Source organism: Pundamilia nyererei, unplaced genomic scaffold, assembly GCF_000239375.1.
Source record: "Pundamilia nyererei isolate P.nyererei 1_Seehausen unplaced genomic scaffold, PunNye1.0 scaffold00057, whole genome shotgun sequence".
In the NCBI taxonomy this organism is placed as follows: Eukaryota; Metazoa; Chordata; class Actinopteri; order Cichliformes; family Cichlidae; genus Pundamilia; species Pundamilia nyererei.
Genome location: NW_005187458.1, coordinates 1,167,805 through 1,181,903, shown reverse-complemented (window position 1 = coordinate 1,181,903; position 14,099 = coordinate 1,167,805). Strand labels below are relative to the sequence as shown.

The following is a 14,099-nucleotide window of genomic DNA, read 5'->3' as shown; positions in this document are numbered from 1 at the left end:
AAGAGACTTCTTCGCCTGAAGGGGGTTCAAATAAAAAAAAAAAAAAAAAAAAAAAAAAAAAAAAAAAAAAAAAAAAACAGACACGAGGGGGGTGATAGGTTGGGGACAGAACATGGTGCTCCATTAGTAAAGAGGCACAGAGCGTCAAGAGCTTCACATTAGTGCTGAACACAGAGTTAATGCATCATGCAGCCGCTCAGAGAGTGTCCTGTTGTGTCTCTGGAGGACAACAGGAGTCTGTTTGCTGCTGGACGTCAATGGCCACTCTGTTTCTTTTACACAACCCCCCAGCCTGAGTCTGTGACATCACTGCGTCCTCCCTGCCATCCCACAATGCAACCCTCAGCCAGGACCGACACCATGTATAAACAGTTCTCAGTTTGTCACTTGGCAGTGACAGCCACCTTTATGAACCTGATGATCTCATTTACATTTGTGGTGCCTGGGTAATGACCCCACTGATGCCGATACATTTATGAACTCCTCTTTGTCCGTCTGGGTTTTCCTGAGTTTTCTTGATGAAGCTCGGGAGCACAAACATTAAAATTTAAGTCATGTCAAACTTCTACATTTTATTGCCACAGACTTAAATGTCTCTGTAGTATCAAGTAATAAAACTAAGTCTAAAACTAATACTAAAACAACTTACTGGATGAATTATCTTGCTGACTTGTTCATAAAAATGAGAAAACATTTAGCCGGCTAGATACACTGGATAATACACTGTTAGTTTCATTCCAATTTTTATCATTGAAAAATATTTGCATCACCTTCTTGCTAATAAAATTATCGAACCTATGTCATAAAAGTGTAAAACTGTGAGTTTAAAAAATGAATATCCCAGGAAGTGAGCTTTGAGGTACACCATACTGGTTTACACTGGTTGCTTTGGACGTTTTTCAGGATTTGTTGAAAGCAATCAAAGAATTCACATAAAAATCAGGTTAATTAGAAGGTAAATTACATTAATTACATTAAGACTTATCTTCCTTAAGTTTTTCCCCCCACAAACATGACATTTGACGACCTCCCCTGAGGTGTAGCGAGTTTCTACACTTCAGTGTATATTAATGAAGAGGTGGTTTGATGACAATTACAGTCATTTTTGGGTTTCTCCAAGAGTAGGTCCATTGGAAGAGACCGCCTTTGCTAAATTCTGATGCGCTATAAGCAGCCTGACATATGACAGAAACTGCTCAGTTCATATAAGAACTCCTATTACGCTTTCAAGGCATAAAGAGTTCAATCAGAATTAAACATAACATTGTACAAAACATATGGAGAATTGTTCATCATGATGTGTTTCTTGCTTATACCTTTCATATTTTACAACTTTAAATAACCTAACTGTACATCATATTTATATTGTTTTGCTCTATTTTTTATGCTGTTTGTGGTTTTTGTTTTTCTTTAAGTGGTTCCATTGTTATATAACATAAAAAGGGATCATTTAGTTCTTTAAAACTTGATATATTCAGATAAATGCTCTCGAAAGAATTTCCTTTTGGAGCATCAGTGGGGGCATTGCGTTTTCATCACGTCCACACTGCTGTGACATCACACAGTGAGTCTGTCCACATGCACATTAAAAGCAAACTGCACCATCACATCAAGAAGAAGAAGACACTCTGATGGAAATGTGCATTTAGTGATGGAAGGTCAAATACAACAGCAGATGGAAGCCAAGGTTCTGCCTTAACTGACCGTCTTTCAGCTGTTATATTAATCACAAATCTCCAAATGTTTGTCAGAAATAACATGTGAGACTGAATCTGATCCATCAGCCACTTCACAGTTTAAAAACAGGCACTTTTTGCCTCTTCTGCTTGATTTTAAAGGAGAAATAAAATTGAATTATCTTTTCTTGTTTTGAACAAATTAACACGACTGACTCAAAAAGCAACATTTTGTCCTTTTAATCTGAGATTAGGGGAAATTCAAAGCTTTCAGCATCGTCATACACCCCATTTCAGCTGGTCCAAACAAAGCAGGCAAGGGTGCTGAGCTCTTTGTCGTCGTCATCATCATCATCATGGTCATCGTCACCTCAAGCTGTATAAAGCACCACAGATGAGCTATAATCTGTGCCTATATGTTCAAATCCCTAATCTGCCTCTTCAATCCCCCTTCCGGGCTGCTAATCTGCCTCTGATTGGGTCTTTCGTGGGTGTTTGCACATCCAAACCGAGGTTGTGTGATTACTCAAAATCCAAGCTAAAACAACATCCACCCGTGCGTGAACGCTTAATTTGTGATCTGAAGATGAACAAACACATGACGAAGCTCGTACCAGTTATATGGAAGCTTTCCATCTCTCTCAAACGAGGCGAAGTTGACAAAGGTCTCCGCGCCACACTCTCTGAAACAGAAATTAAAAAGCACATGTGGTGAGAACAGCTCAGTTTGAGGAACTCAGAAATTATAGATGACTTATAAGGAAATGGAGGAAGCTGTGAAGTGAGTATGAAAAGAAAATTTACAGTGAAGTAAAGAATTTATCAAGCCATCGGAAAATAACGACTTTCTTTGCTCAAACATTTTAGAAACATTTTAAAAAATAAACATGAAAAAGATAGAATAACTGGAGAGATGATGCAGGGTAAAGTTACGATCATAAGGTAATCATAACTTTGTAACACAGTTTAAACATGTTAACATCTGCATGTGATTCACTAGTAAAAGTCTGCATGCCGCATTCTGATTGATTTTTTTTCATAATTTTTATGTTAAAAAAGTAAATCTTTTATTTTTGTCATACAAGTATTTTTTATTTTCCACATTATATTTGAGATGTAGCATTAAGATACATTCAAAAAAATCAGTATTTTATTTTAGTACAAAAGAGAATACCATTATTCTATAAATCTGTAAAACACACATATTACAGTACACACAGTGTAATACTGTGTAAATATTGCTTCCTCAATAACGTGTAGGTCTATAAAGTGCCTCGTAAACACCGCCCATGCCGCTCAGCCTCCTGACAAGAGGAAGTAGTTTGCGTCCTAACTCGTGCGTGTCATGACTCTAAGAAAAAAAGGTGTTGTGAATTATGCCAGTTAGCTGGGCATTAACGGCTGACCACAGCAGACCACAGCTTGACCGCTTTACAGATTAGTGTACAGCATGCAGACACCCTCTCAGTTATTTCCTCAGAAATTCAGCTGTGAATCACTCTGAAGCTCCAAGATTATTCATGCTCATAAACTCCAATAACTGTGATCCAAATTCCATCATTTCTATTCTAAATGAAGGACTTTACTTTTCTTAAAACTAGTTTAAAGTCCATAAACTGATCTCAATGGGCATTTCAAAAACAAGACATTCAGGACACATGCTTGTTTTTGTTGTTGTTGCAGGACCTGCTGCAGAAATGCACACAGAAACTAACCTCATACACTACAACTCATGCACAATAAACTCATACACTGTATCTCAAACACTGTAACTGTCACACAGAGTGAAGCTGTTAAGGCCAAATGAACAACAGATGACTGCGTGACAGCAGAGGGCACTGCTGCTGTGCTGACTTTGAGTTACCTGGTCATCTGCAGGTGTTTCTTGCGCAGCACAAGCAGGAACAGAACGAGCAGGCTGATGAGCAGGATGCTGAGGACAGCCAGAGCCGAGATGGCAGCAACGCTTGGATTCATCTCTTTGGCTGCAGATATACAGACAGACGCACAGACAGACGTTGTTACCTCTCAGCACAGTCCTCTCTGATTTCATCAGTTTTCTCAACACAGAACCCTTCCTGTATGGTACTTTCACATTAAAGTTCTTTTATCAAGCGGGTGGCCTCCAACTGTACTTTGCTACAAAGATATACTATAAAAGATCGACATAGAAATTGTGAGCTTCTTGTTGTGTTGAAAGAGGGGTGGATCTCACAATCCTTACTCACTGGTTAACACCTGTTATGACAAGGTGCTAACCAATGAGCTTGCTGCTCCTCTGTGACTAACGGCACCAAAACGTTTCACTGAGTCGCTGCAAGCAGCTGGAAAGAGTTCACTGAGCTCAGCTCCACAGCACAAATCTTCTTCATGTCACACTCACCCTCAGTGGCTGCAGTTCACTTTACTGCCTGCAGGAGTGACTAAAAACATTTTAAATCTTCAAATTAAAGAGCTGCACTTAGTTCAGTTTTCACTTTTAAGATGTTTCAGGGCTCAAATAAAGACAGTCACTGCCCTCCTACGGTGCAGGGAAATGGTGCCACCTACCAACGGTGCTGACGCTGATGTGTGTGGGTTTGCTGGGCGTGCTGTAGCTGAAGCTGGTGACGGTGCAGTTGTAGCTGGACGATGGTATCAAACCAGAAATGGTGACCACGTGGGAGGTGGAGGTCTGCGGCTCAAGGGCCTGAGGAAGAGGAAGAAGAGGTCAGATTTGTAGTCCAGATAAAGACAAAGGGCTGAGCGGCTGCTGACCCCAGCCTGGTGCTGAGCAGGAAGACTGAATCACTAAAACTGTACTTTTGTTTATGACCACATATTTCACATTTTCCAAAACTCTTTGGTGTTTTGTTGTTGTTACTACTATAACCCTGGTTCCAGTATGTGCTTCACTGCTAAATTTGTCAAGACGTTTAAAAAGAAGAAGCTAAAGAAAATTGTACTGTCTTAATTTTCCCAAATATTTCCATGGTTACGTGGCACTTCCTGTTTCTGCAACTCTAATTTTAAATTTGGTCAAACGAGAGACTTCTCACTGGACAGAAACCACCGAGCAGTGCACTCAAGTTTGAATCATTAACAACTGCCTGAAGCTTTCCTTGCCATTCTACGATCAGACATCTTATTGACCTGCATCTCTGCACACGTGTTGCCGAATTACCCTTGGCAGCACTAGGCCTATCTAAATCCTTTTTGTTAGTCTCCTTTTATCGCCTACCTCTTCATATGGAACCATGGATGTGACCACGTTTCTGTTCTCAAGGTCCAGACCTCCAACACCAGTTCCTGCTAACCGCCCTGCAGTCATTCGCCTTTATTTTACCTGAAAGCTGGACTCATATCAAAAATGTTCTCTTAGCGAGTCAGCTGCTGTAGAAACTCACAGCATCCCACAGATACCACGCAGCACATATATGTGATCCACAGCCATCCACAACGAAAACACGCCTCCTTCACCATGTTCTTCATCATCTGCAGAAAAAACCTGATGACTCCAAAAGCAGCTGTTTTGGAGCACAGCTGGAAACAGCTGTAAGTTTCCTGCTGTCAGAGGCTTTGGGTTCTAACGTGCAGATGACCCGAGAGGTTGTGGTCAAATCATCCAAATGCATCACAGGCAGAAATTTTTTTTCTCTCTTTTTAAAAGTAAAGTAGGATTTATTTCCAAAATAAAAGATTTATTTCACTTTTAAGCTTTCTAATGAGATTAGCTGCAACTGATCCACATAAACACCAACTCGCACCAGCAAACACAGGTGCTGAGCGGCTCTTTGGGACATCATTTTGCTTTCATGATAAAAAAAACTTCCGCCTGCAGACGGTAAACCAGCCATTACACTGAAAGGACATTAACCCCTTAGCAGTCCTACAAATTTACAATTAGTCCCCTAAACCATCCAATGTACCGTGGGCGGTACGTCCGACTGCTAACAGGTTAAAAAACAACAAAACACAGTCAGGGATGAAAGCTCGATACGGGAAGAAAACCATGTTTTCTAAACTCTTCTCCTATAGACTTTAAGACTGACAGACGCTCAAAAAATCTGATCAGAAATCAGCTGATTTTTTTCCTTTCAGATGCGAAACAACAGATTTCCCAATTGTTTGCCATTTGTCATTATTTAACTGCTTAAAGGGATATACACCAGCTGTATAAAAATTATCTTGTTTTACTGTCCCAACAATATCAGCCCGATCGTGCTCTCTTCACCTCAGCTGGTGTGGGTGAAATGCAACCAATCACATCAGAGTCCTCACAGATCTGAGTTTGGTCTCAGACTGAAAGTGAAAAGTTTCAACTGGTTTTTGGTGCTGAAGAGCTCGAGTTTTGGACCTCCTATAATTTGACGCTGACTCATCCTTTTATATATAATCTGATTCATTTCGAGACACCATGAAAGCTTTTCAACTCGCTGCAGGACACCCCGACCACAAGACCCAGGCATTTCATGACATGTCATCATGTTTTACTGCAGACTTCAGGCTTTGTGTGAGTTTGTTTTGAGTCAGTCTGCTCTCAAGTTTTAAACAGCTAAAATAAAAGAAGGAAACAATCAATCATCTCCCTTAGATGTGAACTCACTCTATTCTGCTTTCAGCTTTGATCACACTTTCAGTTCTTTAATTAAAGCCGGCATCCAGCTCGTTAGCTTGGGAACAAACTAAATTTCAAGCCTGCAGGTAAAAACACGTGTTCAGCACCAGCAGCTCGTTATCTCTGCAAACCTGGTCCCCTGTGTCTGTGTCCGGGTTCATTACTGTGTTCAGGGAGCTTCAGTTTGGGATTATTGATTACTGCATTTTATTATTCTTTGGGTCACATGATCAGAAAACTGTTAATACAGATCCCATGTGGCCAATATGAAACAAATTCACCAGCCTGAGAGAGCCTCAATGAATTTATTCACGCTGATGCTCGAAGAAAACGTCTGCGACTTCTGTCATTCCTCCTCTTTGTTTCTATAGCAATTAAAATCTGATTTGCAAAAATCGAACTTTTTAGTTGTAGCAGCTAAAATGAGGCTTGGAGTTCCCCAGGGATCGATCCTCGGTCCTCACTCGATCTGTCTGGTTTATTTCTCATCAGCATGTCATCTCATCTCATGTTTAACAACTTCCACATTTCTGCGGGATTATCTCAGAAACTTTCAGATCAGCAAAACACAAAAGTAGTTCCTTTATTATTGATTTATCTGCGCATCACATTTTTATTTTCACAATTAACAAAAGTTTGGTTGACTTAATGTCTGAACAACATAGAAAAATCTTTGAAATGAATGAATTTGTATGAGCTAAAACAGAAAACACTTGCAGAGCTGAAACTAACTTGTAATCTCGCTCTTTTGTAATCCTTTCCTAATCGTCTCAGACCTGCAGCTGAGGCAATGAAAGCTGATATAGAGCATGGCTGAAGCCCTTTTACCTTGAGCTGCTCCTTGCTGGCTTTGCTGGGTCTGCAGAGGACCTGGTAATAGTCGACCACTCCCTCCTCGGTCCACAGCAGAGTCACGGACGAGTGAGTGGCGTTGACGGCATACAGCGATCTGGGAGGAGCCGGCTCTGCAGGAAACAGCAGTGAAAACCCTTCACGAGAGCTTACAGTACAGGACGAACTGCGGTGGTGAACTGCAGGGCCGAGCCGAGCCGAAGCTTGCTAAAGACCCCGCACTTCCTCTGAGGAGGACTGAAATAGTCTGATACGCTCAGAAGGGGAAGTGGAGAAAATGAAGTTTCATGTTCACTCTGTGAGTCTGACCTCAGACCCACAGCACAGATTAACAAGCAGAGAGGCTGCCGTGCGGCGATCAGCACCGAGACGTCTTTCCCACTTACATCCTTCACGTTTTAAAACTCCTGCAGCCCAGGGTTTCATTTTCTCAATTATCTCTCTACAAACTGACAGAAACAGCAAACACGTTTTACACGTCATCCTATCACAAGGACAGAATTTTTATCCCCATGAAAAAGAAGTGCTGCACAGCTCTTCCAAACATCCTGGTTTTATTTTGGATGCTTACATTGTTTTAATTTGCACACAGGAACTAAAGTATTCCAAAAAAAAAAAAAGCCTGCTCAGTGTCTCACACTCATCTCCTAAATGATCCCAGCCCGTTCTTCTTTGGAGAACCTCTCAGGTTCCCCCAGAGCTGCCCCCAGATCGTCCTCAACATACTTCAGTCTGACACGAAGGTGTCTCTTCTGCATAAGTGGAATTGTTCTCAGTCTGCAGCCTCATTACTCAACATTATAACTTGATAATTTTCTAAATCCACCTCCTGCTTTATGAGCATAACTGATTCTTTTTCTCAGGTCTAAAGTGATTTCTTTGGTTTAATGCGTGATGCTTTCTCAGCAACAGCTCAAACTTTTACTGGAGTTTAATACTGAGTGTAATCCAGAAGCTAACCCTCCCTTTAACTCAATTTTACAGCTCTGAGAATTACAGAGTTAAAGGTTGGCCTTTCAGTGGGGTGAAAATATTGTTCAGTTATAGTGTACTAATATAAATCATTTATGCTTTCTCAAGAAAACTGGGATGATTCTTTTGAAAAAGCACTCTGGGAACTTTGGGGGAGTTAGTCTGTTAGCAGTGAATACCTTTGTATTCTTTGTTTTTCTTAGAGTTATTATATCTTTGTTAATTGCAGTGAATACTCGCTGACCCAGTTTGATGATGTTTGGCGTGGACGTGTTCCTGCTGCGCTCTGTGCATGCCGTCACCGTCAGGTTGTAGATGTCTCCGGGAGGCAGAGGGAGGCTTGCCCGCATCACATTCCGAGTCACCTGACACAGCACCACATGTAAACAACACGTAAACAACATGTAAATAACACTTGAACAGCGTGCACACAGTCAGTCCTGAGTGCCCCCTTCCTCCATCTGATGGGGTCATATTCTGCTCTGCCTCTGTCCCACGCGGAGCTGCTGAAAGATTAACAGTGCAGGTATTTTCCTAAAATATCTTTTTAATCTGCCCTGAATAAAACTAAAAATATCCCTGCAGTAAATCCTCACAGCTGTCTGTGTCTCCGTTTAGTCACTGTGACCGTCTGCTTCCACCACGAACTAACGATTAAATATAAATGATCAGCTCTGAGTGTGGAAGCTTCATTAAACTTCTGCAGACCTGCTGACTCAGTCTTTGTACTCTTATATCTAATTATAATTTTAAATTACATTCAACCTCAAAGACCGAACAGACTGTATATAAAAGATGGACATCACCAATGTGACATTAGCCATTGCTTTGCAAAGCCATGTCCTCTAACCTCCAGCAGAGGCCCCAGCAGTGATGGAGTCCGCAGAAACTCTCAGGTTACATCATTAGGGGTGTGGCCTCTTTGACTGACAGGTGGCTGTAGCTGCCAGCTGTCAGTTAGGCTTACATTTAGCAAACTGGACCTCTGGACTGTGTTTGTGTTGTTGGAGTCTTTTGGAGCATTTTTAATGACATTATCTGACCAATAATAAAGCTGCTATGAGGTTATTATAGAGACAAACTTTGCTAAACAATGCTAACCAAGTTAGCTAGCATTAGATGATAACTTAGCATTCCACCCTCTTATCCAAACAAAACAAACATTTTAAGAAACAAGAAAACAACGAGCTGGCGCCCAGAATGCTAACAAAACTAATGAATGATGTCATGGTGGCTATGCTCATCTTTTATATACACATTTGACCACATTTGGAAAAGGAAGTGTAATTTTTGGTTTCAGTCCCCGAGGTCAATGCTCATTACTGAGATTTCTATTTCACATAAATTCTTCAAAATAAAGTGTTTCTGTAAGCTGGTTTAATTGTTTACACATTTATCAGAACTATTAGTAGCAATCTAGTAGAAATGAAGACTGCTTAACATCCTGAATATAGTTGACATCTACACGCCATTTGTATACGCTCTCAATTAAACCTCCAACATGGCTTGGGACCCTCAGACACTTGATCACAGAAGCGAGCTCAGGCTACGGTGGTAATTGGACTCAGCAACGTCTGCAGGTCATTCTCCTGCTGCTAATCAGACCATTGAACCAACCCGAAGGAGAGAGTCAATAACAGCTCCGCTCGACCCTGAAATAATGAGCTGCTGCTGGAGACACACTCATCACCACACAAACGCACAAATACACCTAAAACAGCGAGAACGTTTCTCAGAGTGTCGTGAACACCTAGGCAGATGTGTCTGGACTCACGTCAACGGAGTACGTCTTCTCCGGTCCCTTCTTCCCGACAGCGACCACTTGCCAGTGCAGCATCCTTGAGTGCGACAGGTCAATGAAGAGCTCGCCGTATGTCCAGCGGACGTACAGAACGCCATGAGAGTAATCCACAGAGGAGATGTGAGGCGCCTCGGGAGCTGAGAGGAGGAAGAGGAAGGAGACCTGCATCATACGTTTGCAGACACATTAAAGATGTGCCGTCTGGATCTTCACAAGAAATATCAGCAAATAAAAGCCAAAATTAAAAAAAACGTAAGAAACAATAAAAAGTCTATTTATTCTATTTTTAAGTCTAAGTGTGTTTGCTGGATCCTGGCCCAGCCTCCCTCGCAGCGTCCTTGCAGCGGTGAGGCATTACCTGTGACGAAGCTCACGGTGGAGCTGTCGCAGCAGCTGAGCGGTGGGTCACCCCACGTCACCATGGAAACACGGAAATTATAATACCAGGCAGGCAGCAAGTCAGTCACCCTCTGAGAGGAAATAGAGACAAATACGGTGAGGTGGATGCGGCATGGTGCCATGACATGTTTCCTGTGACGGAGACAGACTGGCTACCACTGAGGCGATGACGGAGGCGGTGGCGGCGATCTCGTAGTAGGTGGTCCACTCAGAGGCAAGCGTGACGGGGTTGAAGAAGAAGGTCTGCAACACATATTTCCTGAAGGCAACGTGGTATGGACGCTGCCAGCTGAGGATCACCGCCGTTGGACTCAGGGGGTAAACGGTGAGCTCGCGCACGCCGGTGGGCTCTGACACAGCACACCGACACAGGCGGGATTTAAGAGTGGAACAGGAAGAACAGGAGCAGTGAACAGGAAGGGGGACGCATAAAAAGACGCATAAAGTGACGCTCACCGATATCAATGATGACGGGCTCCGACGGCGGGCTGATCAGGGGTCCATTGGTGTGATAGACGACCACCCGGTATTGAGCACCCGGCGTCAGGTTGGTGATGATGTCACTCGTCGAGTTTTCCTGTGATTATATATTTAAACACATATATATGCATTAAAATTTTTTTTATTATTTATTCAAAAGACCCCCTGTGTGAGCTTCAATCTGCGGTGCGCGGCCAGTGATGAGTGCCGTGCCATACCTCGCTGCAGTAGGTGTTCTCCATCCTCTGGCTCAGGCTGGGCTTCAGGCAGGTGGTGGAAACCACTGACACCAGGCTCCCATTGTGGTTCTGCGACGATGGCGCCCAGGAGATGGCAGCGGTGCTCGAGTCCAGCAGCCTGACGCTGACGGCTTGAGGACGCTCTCGCAGGTCCTCCAGCAGCTCGCCGCTGGGACCTGTAACCATTAATAAACCAGCGAAGGAGCAGGTCAACAGGAAGTGGATTATGTTAACAATGACAACACTAGAACAAAGATGCATTTGATTGAATCCATCCTTTATTGCCACACGCTGCTGCATGCGCCATAATCACTTCCTGTACACTTACTGAGGTAGAAGGTGAAGGCAGTGTCGCCACTGCTCTCTCGGGACTCGCAGTCTCCAGACGAGCTCAGTGTGGTCACTTGCACATGGTATATTCCCGGCTCCGTTAACTCTGTAAAGAACTCGTGAGTGCTTTCATCCACCGTCGCTGTTTCTGTCGAGTTACCTGAGGAGCAGAGCGAGAGGTTCAGATGCCAACACGGGAACATCTGAGATGTTCTTTATTCAGCTGCTTCCTGCTTACCATCTCTGTAGATGTAGACGTTGAAACTGTCGTAGCTGGTGGGTGGGCGCGGTGGCAGCCAGCGCAGTTCCAAAAGGATTGGCGGAAGTCTGGTGGGCAGGACAGAAGGCTCGGCAGGGAGTGCCATGGCCGAGCCCGGCTCGTTGGAGTCTTCGTACTCGGGCAGCACGCCATTAACGAACTCCTCATCTTTGTCGGCAGGAGATGGCTCCGTCGGATCCAGCCAGTAGCTCGAAGGCTCTGCCTCCTCCGTGCGGCTGTTGTTCACATCAATGGGGGCGCTCACCGTCAACACTTTTGTGGAGTTGAAGGGGGCGTAAGTGACTCCTATTACCTCATCTGAGGTATTCTCCTCAGCCTGGGTCTCCTCCTCCTCCCGCTCCTCCATCAGTGGGACGTCCCGGGCCTGGCGGGGGGATCGCTGCCCACTATCATGTGGGAGCATGTCGGGGAGCTGACCTGGAGCTGCCCTCTGGCTCAAATGGATGATCTTATAGGAGATGTTGAGGGGAGGGTGGGGCACTGGGGGGAGAGAGGGGAGTGAATTATTCTGAGCAGGAAATGGTTAGTCAGCTCACCAGACGAAGCTCCTCCCATCTCATCATACATCACTGTTTAAAAAAATGAGGCAGCAGGTCCTCGCTGGAGGCCTCTGAACCGGGCCGCCATGTTCTCCAGACCTGATCACTGTATAAGGCAACGATTCCTGAAAGTAGAACTTAGAGCTTCATGCAGGAAGGTCTGCCTCAGAGCCGATCTAATCTACTCAGTACAGAGCAAGCACTGGACTCTCACAGTGGGAGGGGCCTCACCTGTCCGATGATGCAGCGGTGTGTGAGTGATGTCACTGTGGGTCACCAGTGCAGTTTGGTACACGGTGGCCTCTGAGATCAGCTGGAAGGTGATGTTTCGGTAACACATCCCCGGTAACCAGTGCTTAAACACTGTCTTCCCCCTGTAGAAATCTACAAACAACAAGCAGAAAGAAACTGTTAGCACAAAAACACTCTCTTTATTCCTGGAGCTGTGTTAACATCTGTCAGCAGTCAGGACATGAACACCAAAGCACTGAGCGACTATGAGTCTGGAGCAGCTGAAATCAGGTCTGGTCTTTCTCACTCACTATGTGTTAATAGACCCCTCAGCACTGAATCATACTTGTTATTAATCTCTGGCTCTCTTCCACAGCATGTCTTTTACACTGTCTTCCTTCTCACTCCCCCAACCGGTCGCAGCTCCCTGAGCCTGGTTCTGTCAGAGGTTTCTTCCTGTTAAAATGGAGTTTTTCCTTCCCACTGTCGCCAAAGTGCTTGCTCATAGGGGGTCATATGATTGCTAGGTTTTTCTCTGTGTGTGTTATTGTAGGGTCTACCTTACAATATGAAGCGCCTTGAGGCGACTGTTGTTGTGATTCGGTGCTTTATAAATAAATTGAATTGAATTGAAATGGAGTTCCTCGGGGGTCAATCCTGGGTCCTCTTTCCTTTATATTTGCCTCCACTGAGGTGTGTGCAGGTAAACTTGAAATAACTTGGTTCAGCTCAATTTAGTTTTATTTATATATAACACCAAATCACAACATCAGTTGTCTCAAGCCGCTTTAAGTGGAATAACGTGCTTTCAGAAATGCTTTCCATTAGAGAAAGGCAAGGGCGCACCAGAGTTCCCCGGAGGATTTCTACCCAATCAGAATCTTCAGTTTGGAAGGGGCCGGGCATTTATTCAGACAGACACATTCTTCTATCGCTACTCACGTGCCTTCACCTCCCAGTGAGACTGTGAACTACAATAACTGTCCTCACATTCAGGCAGAAGGCTCATATTGGTTTACAAAACACTAAATTACACTAAATAGCACCCACTCATACAAATAGAATGAAATGTTCTACCTTTATAGAGCATCGATCGGCGCTCCTGTCCTTCAGCGTAGCTGATGTTGACTCTGCTGAAGACGTTTCTGGTCGGAGGATCGATTTCAAACACCACGCCAGTCTCTGGAGCCTCCTTATAGTCCAATATCTGAGCGCTGCGGACAGGAAGCGGCTCTGAGGAGACAAACGAGTCGAACATCACGATCACAGAACTACAGAACAGAGATGTAAGCCCTTTATTTGAACTACATGTCTAATATGCAAAATTTAAAAAATAATAACATTTTCCTAATCCTTGCAACAACAGGTTTTTTTAAGGAGAATTATCCTCATGTTGAGGATAATTCTCCTTCATATACAGGGAGTGCAGAATTATTAGGCAAGTTGTGTTTTTGAGGAATAATTTTATTATTGAACAACAACCATGTTCTCAATGAACCCAAAAAACTCATTAATATCAAAGCTGAACGTTTCTGGAAGTAGTTTTTAGTTTGTTTTTAGTTTTAGCTATTTTAGGGGGATATCTGTGTGTGCAGGTGACTATTACTGTACATAATTATTAGGCAACTTAACAAAAAACAAATATATACCCATTTCAATTATTTATTTTTACCAGTGAAACCAATATAACATCTCCACATTCA

At 43.4% G+C, this 14,099-nt stretch overlaps 1 protein-coding gene across 3 annotated transcripts in view; it reads right to left on the bottom strand.

The window, feature by feature from the left end:
• Positions 1–14,099, bottom strand: part of ptpro (protein tyrosine phosphatase receptor type O) — a 41,339-nt gene that overhangs the window by 15,389 nt on the left and 11,851 nt on the right. For all 3 annotated transcript variants that reach the window (XM_005734178.1, XM_005734179.1, XM_005734180.1), the window contains exons 3-16: positions 13,474–13,629; positions 12,397–12,549; positions 11,585–12,106; positions 11,345–11,506; positions 10,996–11,192; positions 10,754–10,874; positions 10,454–10,647; positions 10,257–10,368; positions 9,872–10,035; positions 8,342–8,462; positions 7,102–7,238; positions 4,227–4,365; positions 3,541–3,661; positions 2,291–2,359 (exon numbers count right to left, since the gene is read on the bottom strand). In XM_005734178.1, coding sequence (XP_005734235.1) covers positions 2,291–2,359; positions 3,541–3,661; positions 4,227–4,365; positions 7,102–7,238; positions 8,342–8,462; positions 9,872–10,035; positions 10,257–10,368; positions 10,454–10,647; positions 10,754–10,874; positions 10,996–11,192; positions 11,345–11,506; positions 11,585–12,106; positions 12,397–12,549; positions 13,474–13,629 — 2,368 coding nt within the window. The remainder of the gene's footprint in view (positions 1–2,290; positions 2,360–3,540; positions 3,662–4,226; positions 4,366–7,101; positions 7,239–8,341; positions 8,463–9,871; positions 10,036–10,256; positions 10,369–10,453; positions 10,648–10,753; positions 10,875–10,995; positions 11,193–11,344; positions 11,507–11,584; positions 12,107–12,396; positions 12,550–13,473; positions 13,630–14,099) is intronic.